The sequence below is a fragment of the Trachypithecus francoisi genome, unplaced genomic scaffold (genome assembly GCF_009764315.1).
Source record: "Trachypithecus francoisi isolate TF-2019V2 unplaced genomic scaffold, Tfra_2.0 Lachesis_group5, whole genome shotgun sequence".
Taxonomy (NCBI): Eukaryota; Metazoa; Chordata; class Mammalia; order Primates; family Cercopithecidae; genus Trachypithecus; species Trachypithecus francoisi.
Window position 1 is genome coordinate 99476398 of NW_022681470.1, and position 22081 is coordinate 99498478.

A 22081-nucleotide genomic window follows, 5' to 3' on the forward strand; every position below is an offset into this window, starting at 1 on the left:
TGATCAGATAAGTCAACCTGTCTTATCTCCCTATTTTAAGGTTAATTTAATTGTGTCTGCAAAATCCCTTTGACATACAATGTAATATAATTATGTAATTAGCAACCATGAGAAAGCTGAAGTGACTTTTAAACCAACCCAATTGTCCCATGGAACTGATGTTTACGGTTTCTTTTGAATAAACATAGCAATTGACCCTCCCAAGTCTTGAAATTTGAGAAAGTTAATATTTGTATTATCTGAATTCCTTTCTCAGGAAACCAACCATGGGCCTTCCAGATAGCAGCAAAGAACTGAAATTTACCAGAGTCCCACATCTGCACAACAAGATGTCAGACCCCTCACCCCATCATAAATGCCTAAGTAGTCACCTGCTTCCTGTTTACCAATTCCTCTTTCTTACCTCTCCCTAATTCCTATTTTTCTGCATGTAGTTAACATTTCTTCCCTGCTATCCAAACCCCGACTTTTCATTGGTTGAGAAGATGGATTTGAGACTGAGCTCCCATCTCCTAAGTTGCAGTACCTGATGAAAGCCTTCTCCCCTGGCAATACTAGTTGACTTAGTGATTGGCTTTCTGTGCAGTGAGCAGCAAGACTTAAACCTCTGGTGCTTCAGTAACAACTATCCTTATACCAGACAAAATAAGAGACTTTAAGACAAAAAAGTTACCAAAGACAATGAGGGATATTTTGTAATGATACAAGGGTTAATCCATCAGGAGGAGAGTACAATTATAAATACATACGCATCTAACAGAGCCTCAAATACAGGAAGCAAAAGTTGACTAAATAGAAGGGAGAAATAGACAATTTAACAACAGTAGATGGAGACTTTAACACCACAACTTTCAATAATGGATAGAGCAACTAGGCAGAAGATCAATAAAGAAATAAAAGATTTAAACAATATAACTTACCAGACATCTATAGAATACTCCACTCAACAAAACAGAATATACTTCCTCTCAAGTACACATGGGACATTCTATAGAATAGACCATATGCTAGCCCTTAAAATAAATCTTAATAAATTTAAAAGGACCAAAATCATATAGTTTCTGATATATCTCAAAACTAATACTATCACACACTGTAGTTTCAGGTTAGCATGTAGGGTATGCAGTTTGTTGGTCCTGCTTCCTTCTGTTTGTCATGAATGTGGAGGTGACCATGGTTACACATGTGTAGGCCAGTAGCCCAGGAAAGTCAGGCAGCTGAAGGGAAAGGACAGATATTCCATAAGAGTCTCCCTATGTCAGTCTCACAAAGCCAGGGAGGAATTGACACATAGGAAATGAAAAGGTACATCAGGGATCACTTCTCTTCTGTCTATGCCTGTCTTTAAAACCTCAGTTTCTGTCCCACTAAACCCCATTGCACAGGAATGCTGTTGATCACCACCAACCATCAGAGACTCATGACCTTGATTTTTACCATGCTCTGTCTGAGAATATATCCTCAGGCCAATGGCTTTGGCTCAATGCAAATCATTAGTGTTCCATAAAAAACTGCTTCAAACATATTGTAACAGTGTATAAGTCATTCCAAATTAGGTGGCCACTACATGTATTTAAAGAGATGTACATAAATTATTTCAGTGATTGTGACAAGTTGGAAAAAAAAAACCTGTGGAGTTAGAATGAAAATCATAAGTGACAAGCACAAAATATGTATATAGAGATTATAACACAAAGCAACCCACACATAGAAGAGGAGAGTGGGGTTAGGAGTTATGAATATCAAACGTCCTCAAGTTAAGTGAAAATCCAACATGGGCCAGGTGTGGTGGGTTACACCTGTAATTCCAATACTTTTGGAGGCCAAGGTGTGAGAATAACTTAGGCCCAGGAGTTTGAGACCAGCCTGGGCAACATAGTGAGACCCCATCTACACACACACACACACAATAGCTGAGGGTGGTGACATGTGCCTGTAGTCCCAGCTATTCGGGAGGCTGAGGCAGGAGGATCCCTTGAGCCTGGGAGTTTGAGGCTGCAGTAAGCTGTGATCATGCCATTGCACTCCAGGTTGAGCAGTAGATCTAGACCCTGTCTATAAAAAACAAACAAATGGGGGCTGGGCGCGGTGGCTTATGCCTGTAATCCCAGCACTTTGGGAGGCCGAGGCGGGCGGATCACGAGGTCAGGAGATCGAGACCATCCTGGCTAACATGGTGAAACCCCATCTCTACTAAAAATACAAAAAATTAGCTGGGCGTGGTGGCAGGCGCCTGTAGTCCCAGCTACCTGGGAGGCTGAGGCAGGAGAACAGCGTAAACCCAGGAGGCGGAGCTTGCAATGAGGCGAGATCGTGCCCCTGCACTCCAGCCTGGGTGACAGAGCGGGACTCCATCTCAAAACAAACAAACAAACAGAAAAAAGAAACTAACATGCTTCCCCAGTGGGAGAAAAGATGCCAGTATAACATTGGTTTGCAGCAAGAAGTATATTAAGACATTGACCAAAATCCTTTTGTTACTTATTTTGTTTTTATTCTTTGATACAGGGTCTCACTTTGTAATCCAGAATGGAGTACAGTGGCGTGATCTTGGTTCACTGAACCAGCAAACTCCTGGACCCAAGTGATCTTCCCATCTCAGTCTCCTGGATAGCTGGGACTACAGGCATGTGCCACTATGCCTGGCTAATTTTTAACGATTTTGTGTAGAGGCAGGGTTTTACCATGCTGCCCAGGTTGGTCTCAAACGCCTGAGCTCAATTGATCCAACCACCTTGGTCTCCCAAAGTGGTGGGATTACAGGTGTGAACCACTGCACTTGGCCTCTAAATCCATATAAATCAGTTATTCACACTCTGAGCAGAATATTCAGGATTTTTTTTTCTTATAATATAAGTGATGTGGAAAACTGGAGAACCAAAGAAGGACGACAAGACTATCTAAAAGTGTTAAGTTTTTCATTAGGAAGAAAATGACTTCATGACAGTCCTTAAGACAACGATAGAACTTGAGGAACTATGTATTCCTTGATGTTTTCTATGCATTTTCAATAATAAACAATAAAAATATGGTTAAATTTTAGAAAGAGATAGGCCTGTGGTATTGTTACAAGGGTGTACAAGTACTGAGAATGACTGCTGAGGGAGTGGTCTCCATTGGTGGTGACCTTCAGAAGAGACCTTGTGTTTCCACATGGCCTAGACACCTGGAAGGCAGAGATCCTAACATTCCACGACACCCCCACCTTCTAATTCTGTTATCGTGACTCCAGACCCTTACCTGGCACTGGGTCTTATCTCTAGCATTCCTGTCAGAGCCTGAACCACAGACAGTACCTCAGATTCTAAGCTCAGGCACCTTGTGCCTTGTTTTTGTGGCTAAGGATTCTCAGAGCTGTGGGATGCTGACAAAGTTTATCCCAAAAGTAAGTTATGAATCAGATCTGCTTTCTTTTGACTCATTTAAATCTTTGTTTAATGTAAAGAAACTTTATTGAGGTGTAATTTACATACTATAAAATTTACCCATCATAATTGTACAGTTCAATAATTTTTAGTAATTTACCCAAGTAGTGCAACCATTACCATAATCCATGCATTTGTTTTTAATGTATTATTTGTTTGGGTTTATTCTCCCTAGGCTCTGATTCTACTTCCTCCACAAGCTTCAGCATGGCCATGTCTCCCACCACTTGTTTTGGTCCAAAGGCAGAAATGAGCATCCTGGAAACCAATCAGTACTTGTGCTCTGAACTGGAAAAATGCAAACAGAGCTTCTGAGACCTCACAGAGAAATTCCTGGCATCCAAAGCTACTGCCTACTCCCTGGCCAATCGCCTGCAGAAATACAGTAGGTCCCATAGGGGCATGGTCACCAAAGTGATAAATGATTGTCCATTTTCCTCTGTGAAATGAAACACTGCAGACTTTATTCTCTATCAAATTTAATTTTATCTTGACTATTTGTCAAGGACAGAAAAACTGAGGCACAAAGGTGTAAAGTTTGCAGGGCGAGTGTAGTGAGGAATAGAGACTAAAATCTTGGTTTAGGCACGAAACTGTCTTTCCCTTCTCAGCAATGAGTATCAGCTTCTACAAACATGTAACATCACTGTTGGTTGAAACAGCTCAGGATTCAGTTTAAACTTTTTAAAGAGCACCCATTTGCAAAGCACTGTGCCAGGGGTGAAAGAGGTAATAGTATATACCTTATCTGCCTCGAAGGAACTTAAAACTACCTATTCTCAACTGAGTCGCAGATATGTGGAGATGCAAACTTCAGTAGCAGACATGGAGAAAAGTCTTTATGATCCGATTCTCTTCCCACAAAAGTTCAAATAAGCCATTCCTCATGCTCTGGTTAGATTGAGGGTATTTCCGGAAAATCAGAGACTTTGTAACACCCTTTCTGTCTCTCTCTGAGTATCAGCTTTACAGACAGCAAGCAACTGCAGGTGGACATCCAGGATCAGAGCTTTGAGACATATGGCCAAAATGAGAACAAGGCCAAGTGGAGCAGACCGCCGTTCTCAGTAGAAGGCCAGGCCAGGTTAGGGGCTGGCCCTTTCCTCTCCACAGTCAGCTCTCACATTTGGAAATCCACTGTAAAATCCCAAACCTGTTACTAATAGTCAGGGAAGGGGGAAGCTGTAATGACAAGGAAACATGGGAACAAGGGCATGAGAGGAATAGGGATATTAGAAGAGGATTCTGGTTAACATTGAAATTGAGTTTGCTTTCCAATTTCCACAATTATTTTAAAATAAATCATTGTATGGGGGGTGGCTAAAAGTTGCGGTCTAACTTACTGTCATAGAAAAGTAAAGCCAAAAGCCCACTTATTAAAGAAGGGATAAGATGAGCTTTGGTGTGTGGAAAAACTAATTAAAAAAAATAAACTTCATTCATTATAATTGTAGGAAAAAAATTTCTCAAGCTAGAGAAGAAGAAAAATATTACCTAAGACCTTAGCATACAGATATTATTGTGCAGTGATTAAAGAGCATATGCCCTAGGGCCAGATTTCCTGGGTTCAAATCTAACTTTTCATCACTGTGCCTCAGTTTCCTCATCTGTAATTGTAATAGAGTAGTAACTACCTCTTTGGATAGTGGTGATGATCACATGATGATAATTCTTAAAAACCTACTGCAACAGTACCATGACAAACACTGTGTGTTGGTTCTCCCTTCAAAATACCACCTATTAGCATTTGGGCATGTGCCATTTGGATCTTTCTCCTCCATATGCAGTTTTACAGTTGTATACAGATAAATGTTTAAATCTTTGAAATATTTTGGGATTATTGAAACTCTTGAAACAGGAGAACTATCAGTCCTATAGTTCTTAGTATCCTCCCAAACACACAGGAAGTCATTATTTCATGCCTTCGTGTTCACGTTTTACTTAAGAGGCTGTAAGGCTTGGTAAATTGGCCTTAAGATTTGAAGTCATGGCCGGGCGCATTGGCACACTTACTGTAATCCCAGCAGTTTGGGAAGCCAAGGTGAGTGGATCATTTGAGGTCAGGAGTTTGAGAGCAGCCTAGCCAACATGGTGAAGCTCTGCCTCTACTGAAAATGCAAAAACTAGCTGGAAATGGTGGAACACACTTGTAATCTCAGCTCCCTGGGAGGCTGAGGCAGGAGAATAACCTGGGAATCAGAGGTTGCAGTGAGCCAAGATCATGCCATTGCACTCCAGCCTGGACAACAAAGTGAGATTCCATCTCAAAAAAAAAAAAAAAGATTTGAAGTCAAACCTCAGGGGATGTGAATTCTGACTGCCTCATTCCAGTTGAATCATCTTGTCAAGTTATTGTATCAGCCTGTGGACTTTTCTTTCCTCATCTCTAAAATGGGGAGTAGTTGAGAGACTGAGGAATAAAGATATGGAAATCGCAGTGTAAAGCCTCGTACTGAGGATGCTTTTATCCTTGAGATAGACCATGCCTCCTGCCCTGCAGGCAGTGACCACAGCAGCACGTCCAGCCTTCCATGATGCAGGCATGTCTGTCTTTTCTCAGAGTGTGAAGAGTACAAAGACCTTATAGAATCTGTGCTGGAGGAGGAGCTGCAGTTTCAGGAGAGGGAGCTGGCCGAATTGCGGAGGCCAGCTGCAAGGCTCCGGTAAGGAGGTACCTCTGTGGGAAGTGTATAAATCCTGTTTGAAGTGGGGCAGCCCAGGCTGGTAGAACAAAGAAAAAATTTGTGCAAGGAGAAGGGCAGAAATGTACGAGGCAGGCACAGAACTAGATTAAGACACAATGAGGCTATGGTCCAGTTAGGTGTCTAGGGTTTTCCGTTAAATAGCATATTAGTAAAATGGAGACAGCTGCCTGTGTTGGAATACTAGCAATGTGGCTTCTATCTGTGTGTCTTTGGTCAAATTTACTTCACTTTTCTGCATGTCATCAACCTAGACTACCTCATTTATAAAATGGAAATAGTGACAGTATGTACCTTAGAGGGTTATGAAGATTAAATGCACAGTTGCAAGTAGTTAGAACCATCTCTAACACATAGAAAACTCTGAACAACTATTTTCTGTTACTATTATATTTGTTCCCATTTATAGATGTGGTGATTGTTAGCATTTTCTATAAGAGATATTTTCAAACTTTCCAAAGTGCCTTTCATGATAAGAATGTTTCTCCTCCAAACCTTTTAAAAAAGTGTTACACTAGGTGGAGTATTAACTGGTAGGGCTATGGGATAGATAGATGATTGAGCAGCTGTTGTGTAGAAAATGAATTATTTGCTCAGGACCAGCACTGACTATCCTTAGAGGGTTTCAGACATAAGGTAGATTGTAGCATTTGAAAGTTCTTTTAATCCTTTGTTGAAATGAAATCATAGAAGCTCAAATGTGTAAAACTCACCAAAGCAGAGAGATTTGATTGAAGGGGGGATAGGTCTGGAGCCCCTGTTTCTCCTCAGGTAAAGAAGTATGTGTCTTTACTTCCCCTGACACTTTCTAGCAACTCTAAGGAATAGAGTTTGAAAGAGGACCTGTGGATAATTACTTAGAAGAATATCAGGGAGAAAACTCGAGCATGAGATGGGGTAGATGACTGCAAATGTTCAGTCCAGCTCTGGGACTACATGGTTCTAAACATTAACTGAATAACTACTTGCATGTGTACATACTACCAGGTGCTGTAAGTTGGGTCATAGGTGGTACTGTCCTTAGACTCACAGAGCTCACACTCCACATTGGAACCCATGTGTATTAGTCCATTCTCACACTGCTATAAACATGTATCTGAGACTGGGTGATTTATAAAGAAAAGAGGTTTAATCGGCTCATGGTTCTGTGGGCCATACAGGCTTCTGCTTCTGGGCAGGCCTCAGGAAACTTACAATCATTGCGGAAGTCAAAGGGGAAGCAGGTATGGTCTTCACATGGCCAGAACAGGAGAAAGAGAGAGAGCAAAGAGGGAGGTGCTACACTTTAAAAAACCATACCTCATGAGAACTCACTATCACGATAACAGCAAGGGGGAAATTCGCCCCCAAGATCCAGTCACCTTCCAACAGGTCCCTCCCCCACCATTGGGGATTACAATCCAACATGAGATTTGGGTGGGGACAGAGAGCCAAGCCATATCACCATGAGATATATTTATACAATAATTATAAAACAATGAAATCCCACACAGAGTAATGAAATTACTACTCAGAACTTTTTTATTTTATTTTATTTTATTTTATTTTATTTTATTTTATTTTTGAGATGGAGTCTTACCCTGTTGTCCAGGCTAGAGTACAGTGGCATGATCTTGGCTCACTGCAACCTCCACCTCCCAGGTTCAAGCGATCCTCGTACGTCAGCCTCCCAAGGAGCTGAGAGTACAGGTGCACACGCCAGCTAATTTTTGCATTTTCAGTAGAGATGGGGTTTCGCCAGGTTGCCCAGGCTGGTCTCAAAACTGACCTCAGGTGATCCTCCCACATTGGTTTCCCAAAGTGCTGCGATTACAGGCGTGAGACACTGTGCCCAGCCAGAACTTTAGGTTTAACAGCCTACTTACTGATTATGGCCTATCTTCATGTCATTTAAAATAATACTGTCCTTCTTGACCTTTTCACTGATTTTTCTTTTTAATTTTCAATTAATACCAGAGATACCTGCCCAACACTTTTGAACCTGGCTTTTTTTTTTTTGCCAAGTACTGCGCAATGCTTGATGTATATCATATGAAAATGTACTTAGGCTAAAGTGGGGAACCAAAGGGGCATCTTTTTAAAGCAAAGTTAGTAAAATAACAGACAAACCAAAGGCTGTTTCTTCATTCCTTCTGCCAAAGGCAAGTCACACAACTTGTACAAGAATTCATCTTGGGCCAGGTGCGGTGGCTCACGCCTGTAATCCCAGCACTTTGGGAGGCCAAGGTGCATGGATCACTTGAGGTCAGGAGTTCGAGATGAGCTTGGCCAACATAACAAAACTCCATCTCTACAAAAAATATATAAATTATGCTGGCATGGTGGTGGGCACCTGTAGTCCCAGCTACTTGGAAGGTTGAGGCAAGGGAATTGTTTGAACCTGGGAGGTGGAGGCAGAGGCGCAGGTTGCAGTGAGCTGAGATCATGTCACAGCACTCCAGCCTGGGCAACAGAGTGAGACTCTGTCTCAAAAAAAAAAAAGAAAAAAAAAAAAGAAGAATTCAGCTTGGGAGTTCTTTACAGGGATTCTAAGAGATGTCTCCTCTGAAACTTCTATAACCTATTATTCACTACATTCCCTCTTACATTTTACTCTTCTTTCTCACCTTAGGATACATGATCCCTTAATTCAGGCTCAGGCTAAAGAACTGACCCACTCACAACAGAAGATACAGGAAGGGAGAGGTGTCTGCTACCTTTTCACCCAGCATGTGAAGAACACAGTTAAGTCTTTTGAGGGCCTTCTCAGGAAAACTGGCATTGCCTACTACCAGAGACAGAGATTCTGTGAGCAAATGGTACAAGGAATCCAGCTGACAGAGATCCTTGTCAGAAAACTGGCCACAGGTAAGTTGGCTACAGGCTCTGAAGACCCTTAGCTCCTCCCAAGTGCCCCAAAGTGGGGAGAAAAAATGCAAAGTTATCTCCATTGTAGATTTTATTTTAGTTTTGACTATGGTCCTTAATCTGCATTCTATTGTTTTCTCTTTAGAGCACTCAGGTAATCACTTTTCATATTCTTTCAACAGTTCTGAGTTTTGTGTTTTGTTTTGAGACAGAGTCTTGCTCTCTTACCCAAGCTGGAGTTCAGTGACATGATCTTGGCTGACTGCAATCTGTGCCTCCTGGGCTCAAGCTCCCACCTCAGCCTCCCAAGCAGCTGGGACTACAGGTATGTGCCACCATGCCTGGCTAATTTTTGTATTTTTTGTAGAGACAGGGTTTCACCATGTTGCCCAGGCTGGTCTTGAACTACTGAGCTCAAGTGATCCACCTGCTTTGGCCTCCCAAAGTGCTGGGATTACAGATGTGAGCCACTGTGCCTGGCCTGAGAGTTCTTAGTTTCAATCAGTAAGAGGGATAGAGTATAGTGGATTACTTCATCTTGATGAGCATAAGAACTCATCTTCATTTCTGGCAGATATTTTCACTGGCTGTAGGATTCTAGTTGACAGTTTTTGTTTTTAAAGTGTTTGAAAAGTGATATTCCACTGTCTTCTGGCTTACATTGTTTCCAACAAGAAGTCTGCCATAATTCTTATTTTTGTTCCTCTGTACATAATGTGTTGTTTTTCCTCTGGCCACTTTTGAGATTTTCTATTTATCACTGGTTTTAAGCAGTTTAGTTAAGATAAGACCTTGTATAGTTTTATCTTTTACATATTGTTTTACTTTATCTAGTTTCTTGCATCTGCATGTTTATAGTTCTCATCAAATTTGAATAATGACATATATATGTCTTATACATGGCATATACAATATAGTATATATGGCACATATATATCAAATATATATAATGTATATTCTCTTCTTTCTCTCTAGCCTCTCATTCAAAGACTCCAGTTATATTTGTATTAGCTGCTTTGAAATTTTACCACAGCTGACTAATGGTCTGTTCATTTTTGTTGTATCTTTTTTCTCTCTCTTTGTTTGTTTCTATTTCCATGTCTTGTAATTGGTTAATCTTTCTTCAGTAGCACCTAATCTGCTGTTAATCCTATCCAGTGTATTTTCATCTCAGACATTGTTTTTCATGTAAATTTAATTTATATCTTTTTTAAGGCCTTCTATGTAACACTTCATCATTTCATATTTTCCCCTAGCTTGTTTATTTTATTTTATTCTATTTTTTGAGACAGAGTATTGTTCTGTTGCCCAGGCTGAAGTACAGTGGTGAGATTTTAGCTCACTGCAACCTTCGCCTCCTGGATTCAAGTGATTCCTGTGCCTCAGCCTCCTGAGTGGCTTTGATTACAGGCATGTGCCTCCATGCCCAGCTAATTTTCATATTTTTCATAGAGATGGGGTTTCACCACATTGGCCAGGCTGGTCTCGAACTCCTGACCTCAGGTGACCCACCCACCTTGTCCTCGCAAAGTGCTAGGATTACAAGCATGAGCCGCCACAGCTGGCCTAGCTTCTTTAATACAAGGAATATAGTTATATTTGTTTCAATGTCCTTGTCTACAGATTCTGTCATCTGTGTCCTTTCTATTGTTTTTTAATTCTCACCTGATGTGTCCTTTCTAAGTCAGTTTAAGTAGATTGATATTTTTTTTCCCTTCTCATCATGGATTATAGTTTTCTGTCTCTCTGCATTCCTAACATTATTTGATTTGGTGTTAGACATTGCGAATTGTAACTTATTGAATGCTGGATTTTTTGCATTTTGTGTTAAAATTCTTTTGACTTTGTTTTAGTATACAATAAAGTTACGTAAAAACAATTTGCGTCTTTTCAAGCCGGCTTTTTAAATTTTTTAGGCAGGATAAGCACAGCTATTAGTCAATGGCTATTTTTTTCCCACTATGGAGGCAATATGACTTTTAAGAAAATAGACTTTATTTTTTAGAGTAGTTTCAGATTCACAGCAAAATTGAGCAGGAAGTACAAAAAGTTCCATATACCCCCTGCCTCCACACATGCATAGCCTCCTAGACTATCAACATCTCTCTCCAGAATGGTACATTTTTTACAGTTGATGAACTTAAATTGACATGTCATTATCACACAAAGTCCACAGTTTACATTGGGGGCAATACTCTTTTGAAGATTCTAAGCCAATGATCTCCCACAGATTTGGCACCAGGGACTGGTTGCATGAAAGACAATTTTTCCACAGACAAGGTGGTGGTGGGATGGTAGGGGTTGGGAGTTGGGTGGTTTCAGTACGAAATTGTTCTACCTTAGGTCATCAGACACTAGTTAGAGTCTCATAAGGAGCATGAAGCCTAGATCCCTGGTATGTACAGTTCACAATAGGGCTTGTGCTCCAATGCTGATCTAATGCCATCGCTGATCTGACAGGAGGTGGAACCATAATGCTTTCTGGCTGGCTGCTCACCTCCTGCTGTGCGGCCCCGTTCCCAACAGGCCATGGACCAATGCTGGGGATTGGGGACTCCTGTTCTAAGCAATGCTCCCTCTATTAAAAGGGATTTTCACTCTAGCTGATGGAAACACCAAGTGTTGCAAACTCTGTGTGAGCTACAGATATTATTCCTTTTAGGAAGTTCTTTTCCCTGCTTTGCATAATTTCCTCAAATTCATGTACTAATGAGTACTTAGCTGAAGATTGAAGACAGATATCCAAGGCATTCTGTCTGTGCAGCAATTTATTCTCTAGTCTGTCCTGTGATGTCTACCCACTCTGACTTCTTCAAACTTACTACCAGGCTCTGCCTGGGTCCTCCCTCCCTGCTTTGCAGTTGACAATCTCAGAAAGTAAACTGGAGCAATCACAGGACTCATCTCTTTTATTTTCTCTCTCTCAGGGGTCACTGTACTGTACTGCATTATATCCAATGTTGAAGCTACAGTTTAAAATACTTTTTCCAGTTTCTTAGTTGTTTAAGGTGGAGGACAAATCCGGTCCCTATTACTCCAACTTGGCCAGAAGCAGAAGTCTCCATTCAATCTTTGCGGTCAGAAAGAACAGTATGACAGAAGGCAGCTTGTTAGAATGGGAAAACCCCTGGGCTAAGAATCAGAATTACCTAGGCTCTAGTCTCAGCACTGTATTTACTAACTTTGTGCAGTGATTGATCCTTCTTGAATTTCTGTTTCCTCATTTGTAAAGTGGGTCACATCATAATTCCACGGCTGCTGTACAGATCAGTTGAAGTAGTGTCTTAATGTTCATGAGTGTATTTCTCTTTCAGGGTTATTTATTTATTTATTTTCAGGTCCCGATAAACTGTCCACATCTTTTGGAGTTAGTTTAGGCACAAGATATAGTAGAAGCTGATGTTAGAAAAGTTGATTTATACTGGAATATTTTTCATAGAATCACCCCCTATTCTCACTAACAAACTGAGAATAAAAACAAGAATTACCCCCAAGAACATCTGAGGAAGCACAACAGGGACAGACTTGAAGGCACCTGGGCAGTCCTCTGGTTTTGGAGTAGAGGTAGGACAGGGCTATTTGTCCTCTCTGAGACTGGAGCAGGTTCTGTGTGTGAGTAGCAATGGGACAAACAGTCATGGTCTGGCAACCAGCCTGTGGCAGGAAGGAAGGTTACAACTGGAGAAGTCCAAAGGGCAGCCAGGCAAGAATTCTTTGAACTGGGGAACAAAGGCATTTAAAACTTTTTGCTCTGCTTCAGGCAGCTGATGTCATGGTGATGATTCACCACATCAGGAACACCCTGTCCAGTGGACTCAGGCAAGCCCGCCAGGCCACTTCTCTAAAGACACAACCTGAGGCCTCCTGCAATAATTCTTAGAGAGCATTCTGAACACACATGTAAAGTGTTATGTCCCTGATCATATAGGCCCCGTGTGTGCAATGTGTGAAATGGGACCTGCTTAATTTCTGACTAGCTCTTTGTAATTTTGATTTGCAGAAAATCACAACGGTAAGAAAAATGAAGACAGGCAAAAGCTACTGGCTCCCAGGTAACTCTGAATGATGAAGGGGCTGATAATGGACTGATCAAATCTAGAGAGGATTCCAGAAGCAAGCGCTCAAGAGGTTAAAAGTCCCAGATCTGGAAATAGCAGAAACTGCTGATTGTTCCTTTTTCTGTTGACTGATTATACAATGTGTCCTTTTAAAAACGGTTCTCTGTTCCCTTTGCAGTTCTTGTATTGGTTCCTATTTCCTAGTAATTTCTCACACTTAGTTAACTAGTCAGTCTTACCGAAAAGTAAACTAACCAGGGATCCCTGGTTTCTGTATCTTTAAAACCTATATGGTTACAAACCAAAGTGAGATGCCTTTCTGGTTTCTGCACAGTTTTCCTGAATTATGTTGGCAGATGTTTTATAGCCAGAAAATTACCTTGAAAATAAACTGAAACCATGCCAAGTATTTAGAGCTAGGGGTCTAAAATCTGCAAAAGCGGCCGGGCGCGGTGGCTCAAGTCTGTAATCCCAGCACTTTGGGAGGCCGAGACGGGCGGATCACGAGGTCAGGAGATCGAGATCATCCTGGCGAACACAGTGAAACCCCGTCTCTACTAAAAATACAAAAAAAAAAACTAGGCGGATGAGGTGGCGGGCGCCTGTAGTCCCAGCCACTCGGGAGGCTGGGGCAGGAGAATGGCGTGAACCTGGGAGGCGGAGCTTGCAGTGAGCTGAGATCCGGCCACTGCACTCCAGCCTGGGCGACAGAGCGAGACTCCGTCTCAAAAAAAAAAAAAATCTGCAAAAGCCCTGGGATGTTACGTTGTCTCAAAAGCCAGTATTCAATGGACCACTCCACATCATATTAAATAAAATCTGAACACAGCATTTTGACGCCAATAGTATGGGTCTTTGTGTCCTGTGTGCCCTGAGTGTATTTTAGAGTGGTTGTTGAGTCTGCTGCCTTATCCATGTGTTATGAGGTCAACACACTGATCACTTGCTGTTTTCACTTCTATACTAACTCTTGGCACACTATACTCCCAGTCAAAAGTGGATTGTATACTTTCTCTTTGATATGATGGTTCCTTTGGTCTTGGTGACTCTTCCATGAGCTTCAGATCAGAACTAGCTATGAAGCTGTGGTTCCAGGCTGCCTTGGTTTAATCCCTTGTCTTGCCTACTCCACCAGGCTCAGGAGGGAGGTCCAGGAGGAAGAAATGGATGAAGTCCTGGAGGACTCACTAGATGAACAGTATTTGATTCATTCCAGCCGCCATGACTCCCACCAGCTTCCCAGCAGCAATGCCTTCCTCTTTGATGCACAGGAAGACTCCTCTGCTCTGGATTTAGCCAGTGAGTGCTCCTTTGATAAGAAAAATAAAGCTCTATCAATCTCTCCATAGCTCCTACATTCTACATGCTCAACACCTCTGTCTAAACTGAGAGATGTTATTCTCTGCAGGCAGGCCCTGAAGATTCACTTTAAAAAAGTGATTAGGCTGAACACAGCTCTGGGATCAAGTCTCAAGTACAGGTGCCTGGTGGGTCAGGTAATTTGCTCTGTTCCTGTCCTTACCTCAGTCCCTCTGGCCCTGAATGGCATCTGCAAGCTGGTATACTCAAAGCAGGCCAGAATGGAGAGAGTGAAGAGATTATGGCAGACTCTCTGCCACTGCTGCAGCACATGTACAAATCCGTTTAACAGATCTCCTTCTTTAAAATGAGACATCTTATCTTTTCTGAAATATATATATATTTTTGAGACAGGGTCTCTTGTTCTGTCACCCAAGCTAGAGTGCAGTGACATGATCTCGGCTCACCACAACCTACAACCTGGGTCAAATGACCCTCACACCTCAGCCTCCTGAGTAACTGAGACCACAGATGCATGCTACTACTCCCGGCTATATTTTTGCCTTTTTGGTAGAGACAGAGTCTTGCCTTGTTGCCCAGGCTGGCCTCAAACTCCTGAGCTCAAGCAATTCACCCACCCCTGCCTCCCAAAGTGCTGGGATTACAGACGTGAGCCACCGTGCCCAGGCTTCTTGAACTATTCTTGATAATTATAGTTCCTGAACAGTTTTCCCAAGCTGTTCTGGCCATCCCAAGAATGTTGGCAGGCTTGTCCACATGTTTGGAGGTGCAATTATAATGCTTCCTGGGTTTCAAGCTCCGGTCTCCATCTCCCCTCAGGTGCTTGCTTTCCCACAGGGTGCCATCTGACTAATAGAATATCAGGGAATTTCCATAAAGACAAGACTTCGGTCTTGGCAACCCTTTGGTAAATAGCCAGGGTTCTCCATCTTTGTGCAACACCAAGGTATTTTTACAATCTCTGTTAGTTTAGTCTCAGTGCTGTAATTCAATCTAAATAAACAACTATCTGCTGGAGAAAAGGCTGAATCTAACAGCAATTCCACCAGCATGCCCGCTTCCCAGAATAACTCCACACTAGCCATTGGAGCTTCTCTAGGTGTATAAGAGCCCTTTGGGTTGGTAGCCTCACTGCTGTGTGTATAGATTAAAACCTTGACCTATGTCTCCTCTCCCTTACTTGAATGTTTGACTTTACTTTGGGGGCAAAAGTTTGGATTGTTAGGGGACTATATGCTTTTATACTCTTCTACATAATAGAAAGAGACTTTATTAATTCACTCACTGAGCTTTCATAGTAATATAAACCATATTAGGCTTGTCATTTTGTCAGTGATGGTGTAAGTATGTGGCTTTTATTACTCATACCATCCTCTGACAAAGGCATCCTTATTTCTCTTTCCAATTTCACAATAAGGTACAGAGGAAGGTCTTTACCATCTGTTAACGATGTTCAGGGCTGGGCACGGTGGCTCACACCTATAATCCCAGCACTTTGGGAGGCCTAGGTGGGTGGATCACTTGAGGTCAGGAGTTGGGACCAGCTTGGCCAACATGGTGAAACCCTGTCTCTACTAAAAATGCAAAAATTAGCCAAGCATAGTGATGGATTCCTGTAGTCTCAGCCACTCGGGAGGGTGAGGCATGAGAATCCTTTGAAACTGGGAGATGCAGGCTGCAGTGAGCCAAGTTAGTGCCTCTGCACTTCAGCCTGGGTGACAGAATAAGACTTTGTAAAAAATACAACAGCAACAACAACAAAAAGATGTTCAGGAGAGATATTTTGTAGAGAGGAACATATTCCCTAGTACCTATAAGTCATCTCAAGGAGGTGGTCACACCTTTCCTAGTGCTAGAAAAGCCCTACTCAGAGACCTTCAGTGTTTTCCCATCTCCTGTCAACCTGCCTTATACTTCCCATATCTCCATGTGGGAGGCATCCCTGTGGAGTTTGCTTAGCACTTGGCCATGCTTTGTTTGAAACCTTAAAAACTCTTAAAGAAAGTTGCCTTATGTTCCCTCATGAGAAGATGAAGTTGGCAAAAGGATGGTAAAGGGCAGGGATCTTGATGACAGGCCCCTTTGTACCCCTTTAGTGATCGGCATTCTTCATTTCCCATCTCATTCCATGTCCTGGTGGAATGGCTGCAGAAGATAAGATCCTGAAATAGTTGCTGCTTTGGTATGAGAAAGGACCTGGTTACTGTTCTTCTGGCCCAGCACAAAGTTATGAAATGATGGCCTCTATGTGAGAGCAATCTAAGAGGAGGGGGATGGAGAGAACCACCTTGGGGTGGTAGAATGAAGAGTAATCAAGACATAAGGGAAGCTGATGAGGATGGCACCATTTTTGGATCCCCTCCTCCTAGCTCCTTGGCCCCCTGATCCTCCTGTCACTGCGGCCATCTCCGCTGGGCTCTGCAGGTGCTCATTCCTGCAGCCCAGCACACCTTGATGCCTCCTTGCCTGGGTGTCCTCACATCCCCTCTTTCTGTTTCTCCCTCATCATACTCAACCCTCTCCCCTCACACTCTCTTCCCCAGTTCACACCCCTCGCTCCCTTGCCGTCTCTACTCTCACCTCGAGATTCTTTCTGTGGGAAGGGTGAGGAGGGAGTGGGGTGCTGGGAATAAACAGAGGGGGAGAGGCCTTTCCATGTGTGCTGTAGATAAAGAAAGAGAGCGACACAAAAAGTGACAGAGCGAGGCAGTGACTGAAATCTGCACAAACCGAAATGACAGAGAGACCCACCGAAAGGACAACTGAGGCCAGAGAGATGTCAAGAGACAGAGAAAAAGGGCCCAATGTATGCCGACCCAGAGGGCGGAGGGCACTCAGAGGTCTGGAGCCCAGGAAGCAGTCTGTTACCAAGAGTTTAAGATTCAAGAGATAGCAGGAAATATGGCAGACAGAGAAACTCAAAGAGACAGCAAGCCAGAGAGAAGCTGAGGAGGAAAGATGGAAACAGAGAGTGAAATAGACAGAGACCCAGATGGGAGGGGTTGTGCAGCTGGAACTCACAGACACACAAGTCCTGAGAGACAGAGGCATGGGGAGGGGAGAATTATTATGCCTGTCCCCAGCCAAGCTCAGTGTCCCCAAGGAGATACTTGGCTGTGAGTGACTTCCCTGGTGCAATACCCCAAAAAGTAGGGACATCCTGTGAAAAGAGACTCAGTGTCCAGGGCTGGGGTTCTAAAGGGGGAATCTCTGGCCCCAGGCCTAGGATCCCGGACATGAATACTTGGCAGAACTGGGGGAAGTGGCCTCAGGATTCCAGCTCTCCATCAAGCCCAAGGCTCTCTAGGGATCCCCTGCTCACGTTGGAACCTCTGGCCCGGCCCCTGCTTGGCCTCCTTGGTCTCTCTTCCCCTGTCAAGAGAAGTTCCTGAAACCAGCTGCAGTCCAGCGTCTCTCCCTGAGCTCTGTAGTTAATGGCTCAGCCTCTGACAGGCCTGGGGGCTGGGGATGGCAACACTTTCCGAGCCTCCCTCCTGCCCTCCCTTGAGTCTTTGAGGGCACAGGCAGCCCTTTCCTCCCAGGAAGGAGCCTGTGAGAGAAGCTGGTGAGGCCCGGGCAGCCTTCCTGCCTCGGGGGTCTTTTTTTTTTTTTTTTTTTTTTTTTTGAGGCGGAGTCTCGCTCTGTCACCCGGACTGGAGTGCAGTGGCCGGATCTCAGCTCACCGCAAGCTCCGCCTCCCGGGTTTACGCCATTCTCCTGCCTCAGCCTCCTGAGTAGCTGGGACTACAGGCGCCCGCCACCTCGCCCGGCTCGTTTTTTTTGTATTTTTAGTAGAGATGGGGTTTCACCGTGTTAGCCAGGATGGTCTCGATCTCCTGACCTCGTGATCCGCCCGCCTCGGCCTCCCAAAGTGCTGGGATTAGCCTCGGGGGTCTTAAAGGGCTGGGGAATGTGGCAACAATGTCCCCCTCCCCTGCCTCGGGATTTCCTGAGCTCAAAGCTTTGAGGCTGGGCAGAGTCCAGGCTCCCACCTGGCTGGGCGCCATCCCTATGTCCCCCGCCCTGGGGGAGCATCACTTGGAGGCAAACCCGGGCTGGAAGGCTCACCCAGCCAGCCCCAAGCCTCTTTTCAGCCCTAGCCTTGGGACCCAAATCTTCACAGTATTCAGAAGGGTGTGTTCCAGGTTCCAGGGAAATTTATAACCCAATACTCACTACTCCCTTCTTCATTACATATTCTGTGCATTGCCCATAGACCAGGCAGATGGAGAAACAGGAATTTTGGGAGAAAGACAGGAGGATGTCTTGGTGAGGCACGGAGTCTTTATATGTTCACTAAAAATTAGTAATGTTTACCCACAATGGTTCTGCAACACTGAATATTTTGTAACTGAGTGAAATAGAATACATTTAATGTCTTTTATTGTCTGTATTCATGATTCCTCTGCAACTACAAATAACTTTATTTGCATTTTCTCAGAAAAGTTCAAACTGCTCATAGTTTATTGGATTCATAACCCAGTAAAGGTTAGGTACCAACAGACCAGCAGACTGTCTTTAACATATAATCCTTTTTAGGCATCTGAGTCTGATGTAATGCTGCAGACCAGGGCTGCAGTTCTAGTTCCAGGCCAAACGACCTGACTGCCTGCTGCAACCCTCCCAAGATATCCCACAGGCTCTGCTCGCTCAGTGAGTCCCATGGACTCTCTTCTTTCAAAATGTGACCAGAATCCTGGGTATTCACTGTAAAGTTCGACTTGGTTCTACGTTCAAATATTTGTATGATCATATATTAGAAAATATAAATATCACTGAAACCAATACCAGCCAGCTCCAAGCTACCCTCATCTCTTGCCTAGATCATCACAATAGCCTCCTCCCTGCTCTCCTGCTTCCATTCATCCTTGTTTCCCCACCTGTCTGTAGTTCCTTCAGCAGTCAGTGCGACATCAAGAAGTCTGATCAGATCAGGCCATCCTTGTCCCAACCTTTCCAACAGCTCCTGTCTCATTCAGAGTCAAAGTCAAAGCCCTTTCAATGGTCTACAAGGCCCTACACAACCTGGTACCCCCATTACCTCCTGGATCCCTCTCCTGTTATTCTCCCCCTTGCTGCCTTGCTCCAGCCACTCTGTGTTCTTTGCTTCTTTAACGTTATGCTGTCTCTTGCCTCAGAGATTTTGCCCTTACTGTTTCATTTGCCTGGACTCTTTCCCCCGCAAATACTACATGGGCTGGTCCCTCCCCTTCTTTAGGTCTTTGCTCAAATGTCCCTTCTCATCGAGGCCTTCTCTGAGCACCCTTTTCAAAATTTACAAGCCCCTTCCCTCCTACTCCCTATCTCTCTCTCCCCCATATCCCTTTTCACCATCTGATATTGGCTGTCTCAATCCCCACTAGACTGAAAGTTCCATAAGGGCAACAGTTTTTGTCTGTTTTGTTCAAAACCTTATCTTCAGTGTCTATAACACTGCTTGCCACACAGTAAGGCCTCCATGTGTGTTTGTTGAATGAATGATCAACTGGATGAATCTTCCCCCACTTCACCAAATCTGTCTCCAATCCTCATATACCTTGTCATGGTGAATTAACCACCCTCCCCTCCTCTCCCTAGTCACACAGCTCAGGGACTCAGGCAGGAGTCATTCCTTACAACCCCTTCTCCACATTCCCATGTCCAGTCAGTTTTTTTTTTTTTTTTTTTTGAGACAGAGTCTCACTTTGTCACCCAGGCTGGAATGCAGTAGTGCAATTGTGGCTCACTGCAACCTCTGCCTCCCGGGTTCAAGTGATTCTTATGCTTCAGCCTCCCAAGTAGCTGGAATTACAAGTGCCCGCCACCATGCCTGGCTAATTTTTGTATTTTTTTTTTTTTTTTTGAGGCGGAGTCTTGCTCTGTCGCCCAGGCTGGAGTGCAGTGGCTGGATCTCAGCTCACTGCAAGCTCCGCCTCCCGGGTTCCCGCCATTCTCCTGCCTCAGCCTCCCAAGTAGCTGGGACTACAGGCGCCCGCCACCTCGCCCGGCTAGTTTTTTGTATTTTTAGTAGAGACGGGGTTTCACTGTGTTCGCCAGGATGGTCTCGATCTCCTGACCTTGTGATCCGCCCGTCTTGGCCTCCCAAAGTGCTGGGATTACAGGCTTGAGCCACCGCGCCCGGCCTAATTTTTGTATTTTTAGTAGAGATGGTGTTTCACCATGTTGGCCAGGCTGGTCTTGAACTCCTGACCTCAAGTGATCCGCCCACCTCAGCCTCCCAAAGTGCTGGTTTTACAGGTGTGAGCCACTGCACCTGGCCTTCCAGTCAGTTTATTTTTTATTTTTATATTTTTTGAGACAGAGTCTCGCTCTGCCATCCAGGCTGGAGTGCAGTGGTGCGATCTCGGCTCACTGCAACCTCTGCCTTCCAGGTTCAAGTGATTCTCCCACCTCAGCCTCCTGAGTAGCTGGGACTACAGGCGCCCGCCACCATGCCTGGCTATTTTAAAAATATTTTTAGTAGAGACACGGTTTTGCCATGTTGGCCAGGCTGGTCTCAAACTCCCGGCCTCAAGTGACCTGCCCACCTCAGCCTCCCGAAGTGTTGGAATTACAGGCATGAGCCACTGTGCCCAGCCCCAGTCAGTTCTTAGTGAAGGAGAAAGGGCCTTTTGTTCACCATTCAGAGATCTTGTGCCTGAAGCAGGAACACAATGGTGAGACGCAGTTTTAGTTCCTGCCTTTATGGAGCTCCCATCTCAGCCCTGCCAACGGCCCTGCAATCCTTCTCTTCTCCCTGCCTTTCTTCAGAGGCCCGTCGTCGCAGCCTAACTCCTGAACCCGATATGCAAGTTACCCTCGCCTCCCTCTTCTGCCTCGCCAGCCCCTGCTTCCTTAGATCCAGCCCGTCATGCTCCAGTCATGCCAAATTCACTAGCATTTCCCTGCTTGCCCCAGGCTCTGGAACAACCCTGTGACTTTCTTCTGCGGAGCACCTGTCAGCTCCCACTGGCTAAGTCCTGTTCCTGACCCAGTTCAAGCATCCAGCCTGAGCTCAGCATCCCTCTGGGCTTCCACACCTTAATCAAGCTGAATCAGGGCCCTCCTCCCCATTCATCCTGTAATACTGTGGTAGGCTGTTGGTCACCTGCCTCCTCCGTTATACTGTGAGCTCCTTGAGGGCAGAAACCACATTCGCACCTCTGCCTTTCCAGCCTCAGTACAGTGCTGGACACACAGGGGATACTTGATGCATATCTGTTGGGCTGCAGAGCCTTGGAGACGGTGTTTACCTTCTCCAAGCCTCTGTTTCCTAATCTGTCACGGCGATAATAACTCCTCCCAGGGATTTTGTGACAATTAAATGGGCTATCAGAAATACAATGCCTAGTATGGTAATCAGCACATAGTAGGTGTTCAGTGAAGTTGCTTTCCTTTTTCCCTTCTGCGTAATTCAATATTTAGGAGCCAGATTCTACTGATCTCCTTTGTGCTCCATTCTCTGTTGAGGACCCGCACCAGGAAATGGAGCTGCAACAGCCGGAATAAAAGTTAGATTTAAGGAAATGAAAATTAGATTTAAGGAAGAACTTTCTTTAGAGTGTACTGAGGCTGAGATGATGAACTGAGGAGTCAGGCTGCTTGGCTTTGCCACTTGCTGCCTGTGTGACTCCGAACAAGTGTTTAATCCCTTTGAGCCTCGGTTTTGTCATTTGTAAAATGGTACTAGCAGTATTGGCTTCATAGGATTCTTGAGAGAAACCAGTGACTATAAGGCTTGTGGAACACA

The 22081-nt window shown here is 44.2% G+C and overlaps 1 protein-coding gene across 1 annotated transcript; it reads left to right on the plus strand.

The window, feature by feature from the left end:
- The first annotated feature begins 3245 nt into the window (after window positions 1-3245).
- Window positions 3246-16523, plus strand: LOC117074139 (neuroblastoma breakpoint family member 6-like protein). The gene is given in 7 exon segments (XM_033195359.1): window positions 3246-3385; window positions 3601-3810; window positions 5986-6088; window positions 8739-8974; window positions 12975-13026; window positions 14168-14331; window positions 16504-16523. Coding segments are annotated over 6 exon segments (753 nt in total). The 5' UTR covers window positions 3246-3385; window positions 3601-3632.
- Window positions 16524-22081: the final 5558 nt, after the last annotated feature.